General features: G+C 32.3%; 1 protein-coding gene across 5 annotated transcripts; it reads left to right on the top strand.

The window, feature by feature from the left end:
• Nucleotides 1-1,145: 1,145 nt before the first annotated feature.
• Nucleotides 1,146-3,226, top strand: LOC111366677 (monothiol glutaredoxin-S15, mitochondrial). 5 transcript variants are annotated; one of them, XM_022987406.1, is made up of 5 exons: nt 1,146-1,292; nt 1,922-2,035; nt 2,458-2,592; nt 2,849-2,948; nt 3,136-3,226. In XM_022987406.1, the coding sequence occupies exons 2-5, from the start codon at nt 1,964-1,966 to the stop codon at nt 3,204-3,206; spliced, it is 378 nt and encodes a 125-aa protein (XP_022843174.1). In that variant the 5' UTR covers nt 1,146-1,292; nt 1,922-1,963; the 3' UTR covers nt 3,207-3,226. The 5 variants fall into 5 exon arrangements, with proteins under 5 accessions (XP_022843174.1, XP_022843210.1, XP_022843287.1 ...); XM_022987442.1 differs by having other exon boundaries at nt 1,156-1,288; XM_022987519.1 differs by having other exon boundaries at nt 1,157-1,288; nt 1,933-2,035.
• Nucleotides 3,227-3,967: the final 741 nt, after the last annotated feature.

The following is a 3,967-nucleotide window of genomic DNA, read 5'->3' as shown; positions in this document are numbered from 1 at the left end:
AAAAAAAATTTTCCCATTCGGTTCGACAAATTTTTTGTGTAGAACTATGTGAACTCTGCTAATAATAAAAGGCGAGAGATTAAATGTCTAAAAAGGGTAAATTCTTCTAAGGTTCCAACATTTCATTTTTGGCACCGTATTCCAATCTTTGAATAGTGCGTGTGATATCTCTATATGACAAAAGGAAAAAATCTATTTTGATGTTTAAAATATCAAGCAATGCGCACCCCTGTTTATGATTTATGTCATATGATAACCCCTACTAATATTGTTATGTATCATGTTGGCTCTCCATGTATAAAAGTACCTTGTCAGCAAGAGTGCTTCTTAACAAACATATATAAATAGTGTTGTACAATAAAGTTTAAAGTCAAAATTATCTTTTTACATTCACTTTGACAAAAAATTTTGTATAAGACTATATGAACTTTGCTAATAATAAAAAGCGAGAAATTAAGGGGTTGTTTGATCCCCATTTTTCTCAAAAAATACATTTTGAAATGGTGTTATGATAGAGAGTGTATAGTTAAAAATAATAATAAAAACTTTTGATTTGCATGTAATATTATATTTTATTGAAAAATTGTGGTTGAAATATTGTCAAGTCACTATTAAAAAATATATTTTGATAAAAAAATGGGGATCAAACAAAAGCTAAATGTTTAAAAAGGGTAAATTTAATTAAAGTTCCAACATTTTATGTATGGCACCCATATTCTAATATTTGAATAGTGCATGTGATATATTTATATGATAAAAAATTCTAATTTGATATTTAAAATATCATGCAATGCGCATATAATATCTTATTGAATTAAAGATAGCTATTTTTCCTCGGACAATTTTCAATCAGACATGTTGTGTCATCAAATGGACTTTTTTAGTTATTTGGGGAGTCACGTAGTGTTAGGGCTTGTTCAATAGTGATTATAAAAATTGATTTTTTAATCATTAGAGAGAAAGTGAGTTTCATCTGTGAGAGAAAAAGTCAAAAATAACGACTGACTTGAAAAAGTAATGTCAAAAAATTGATTTTTTGAAAAGAAAAATCAAAACCAAATGTGCACCTAGAGGGTTGGAAAATTGGAATACAAATGAGAAGTCGGAGAAATAAGTGCTATAAATGAAAAGTTCGGGGACATTTTCGCCATACCTATGAAAGGTTGGGGGCTCTAAAGGAATCTACCCAAAAAAAAGTTCATTACCGTGCGGCGTACGCAGAAAAGATAACACCCAGTTTCCAGCGAAGCATCCAGTCCACACTCCGGGTTCGATAAAGCTCGTCTCCGTCGGTTATTATTTCTCGAAACACTCAATTTATTTATTTAATTTATTTATTTGTTATTTTCATGAGGCATCGAATTTTGGCTCAGAATTGATATCAGCATTAATTTTGTTTAAATTGAAGTTGATTTTAGGGATTCAAGTCCAATGCTTTCAATCAAATGAAGAACTTCATAGAAGAAATAATCTCATAATAACATAATTGATTTTGTAAAAAAATATGTCTGCTTCAATTATATATAAATCAATCGATTTATTTACTTCGTTTATAGTTAAGTTGTCAAGCAATTTTGTTTCTTTTGAGCAGTATTCCAACTTCTGAATCAAATTGGATTTTTATTTTCGTCAAGGATCAAAATCTCTTTAAAAGAAATGGTCTGCTGTAATTCTATGTATATCAATGGATATGTTCCCTAAAGTTTCTTCTTCTTTTGGGATCATATTTCGACCTGCGAACCCAATTCTGTATTTTTTATTGAGTACAAAGTTCAAAATTTTCAGGTGATTATTATGTCATGCCTGCTGACATTTTATGGATATTCTATAGTAAATACTGATTAGATTTACTTTGTCGATATGCAATTTGTGTTTCATAGTAATTTCTGTATTGTCTTCCTAAAATTTCAATTATTGTTAGTTATAAAGCAGCTGTAGGTCTGAGGAAGATCTTAGGGCTACTATGGCGAGGTTGTTGGCTAATATGATTTATAAAGGCATCGGGGCTTTCCCTGCTGCTCGGTCAACTGCAATTGTAAGCTCTATTGGTTTCCTCATTGACTATCTTGTTGCATTTTGCCTTTTATTTCAAAATTGATCTTCTTTACTTCTGAGTAAATTTCAGAGATTGCTATCATTTTCCTGTCCTTTCCTAACCCAAGTTAGAGCCTTCCATTTGTAGGTTGATTTCTGATGCCTAGAAATGAAATTCGCTATCTAATAATTTCATAAATAAAATGATGTAAGTCATGTCTCTAATAAATATCTGAAGAGTTAAGGTAAATGATGTTTAAAATAATTGGCGTATCAGTTGCTAGTCCTTTTGTCCTGTGGTGATGATAATTTCTTTAGTGCAAGAATTGCATTTCTAGAATTGTGATGTGGAGCTCTCTGCATGATACTATTTAAATAATTATGACCTGGACATTCGTAAAATTTTGCTTTATGCCATGTCAGGCCCCTAGATCCTTCTACCCGGGAAACTTACTATTTTCAACTAGCATTCCCAGTGATCCTGATACACATGAAGATTTTAGACCTACGAGCAAGCTTGAGAGCACTGACCTGTCGTTGAAAGACATTGTTGAGCAGGTATTACACGCATTATCAAAAAATTATGTGGTATATTCTTTATGACATTAATTGATAGACCGAAGATTTTGGTAAGATATCCTTTGTAATTTCTTAGAAATTACAGCATACTCAAAAATTTGTCTCCCTTATTAGCCAGGAATGCCTTCTTTTATTGTTTTCATCATATATCCTTAAGCTGTCTTGCATTATGGGCATGTTATTTTTTTTTAATAATGCTTTGTTATATAATAATCAATGTATTCTCTTAATGTAGGATGTTAAAGAAAATCCTGTAATGATTTACATGAAAGGAGTGCCTGATCTTCCTCGATGTGGATTCAGTGCACTAGCAGTGAGGGTTTTGAAAGAATATAGTAAGTTTGCAGAAATTCACTATAATGCTTTTTTTTCTACACTGGTACCACATGAACTAAAAGTAAATCTCTAAAGCAAGTGGACGATATAGTCAGTGTTCAGATTGAAAGCTATTTACTTACTTCTATGTATGTGTAATATTTTAATTTTGCACGACGTTCTTAGCAATTGATATGGACTTCACAGATGTTCCGCTAAGTGCTAGAAATATATTAGAAGAACCTGAGTTGAAGAATGCTGTAAAAGGCTTCAGGTAATTTATAGGTTATTGCTGTTTATGATGTGCTTATTTTTGAACTTTTGAATCTATTATATATTTTTAATATATTACTTAGATATCAAGCTACAATTTTTTCAGCCACCCTTATGATGATATATTTGAATATTACTCTTAAGATAGAGCACAGTGCTAATGAAGCCTACTTCCGTGATGAATTGCATTTTAAATTCGTGAATCGAGTCAATCGGTACTTTGATTTGAGAATGAGAGGTTCATCGTGACCTTGGTGAGCCTTTGTGAAGTACCTGAGTGAGCTGCCTTGCTCCTCCCTTTAACTTAAACTCATCATGGATTTGAGACCCGTCATTCCTTAGCAATCTACCAGTACCACCAGTTTTCCTCTTCATAATGTCCTGTCTAGCTGCCAGTTTACTGGTTCTTCAGCTGTTCTGGGTTCACTAACTCTATGCTTTTGTGAATGTGCAATTCTCCCCTCCCTCAAACAAAAAGTGAAAAAAATAAATAAATAAATAAAATATTTTATTTTTCGGAATATGGCGAGTCGAGTCAATTTTGAAATTGAAAACCAATTTCAGGAGATTTTTAAATTTCAAGTTGTGTTTGGCGTTATAATTGTAAGTTTGTTTTAGTTTATAATAAAATAAAAATTGGCTTTGTCCATGCGGCCGCATGGACCCCTACCAAATCAAAAAAGGGGGGCATCAATTACACCATGCGGCCGCATGGTGTATAAGTGACGGGTTTTAAACCCGTCACTTGCAAATCCCACCCCACTTT

The sequence above is a fragment of the Olea europaea genome, chromosome 1 (assembly GCF_002742605.1).
Source record: "Olea europaea var. sylvestris chromosome 1, O_europaea_v1, whole genome shotgun sequence".
Taxonomy (NCBI): domain Eukaryota; kingdom Viridiplantae; phylum Streptophyta; class Magnoliopsida; order Lamiales; family Oleaceae; genus Olea; species Olea europaea.
This window is presented reverse-complemented; position numbering and strand designations above follow the sequence as displayed.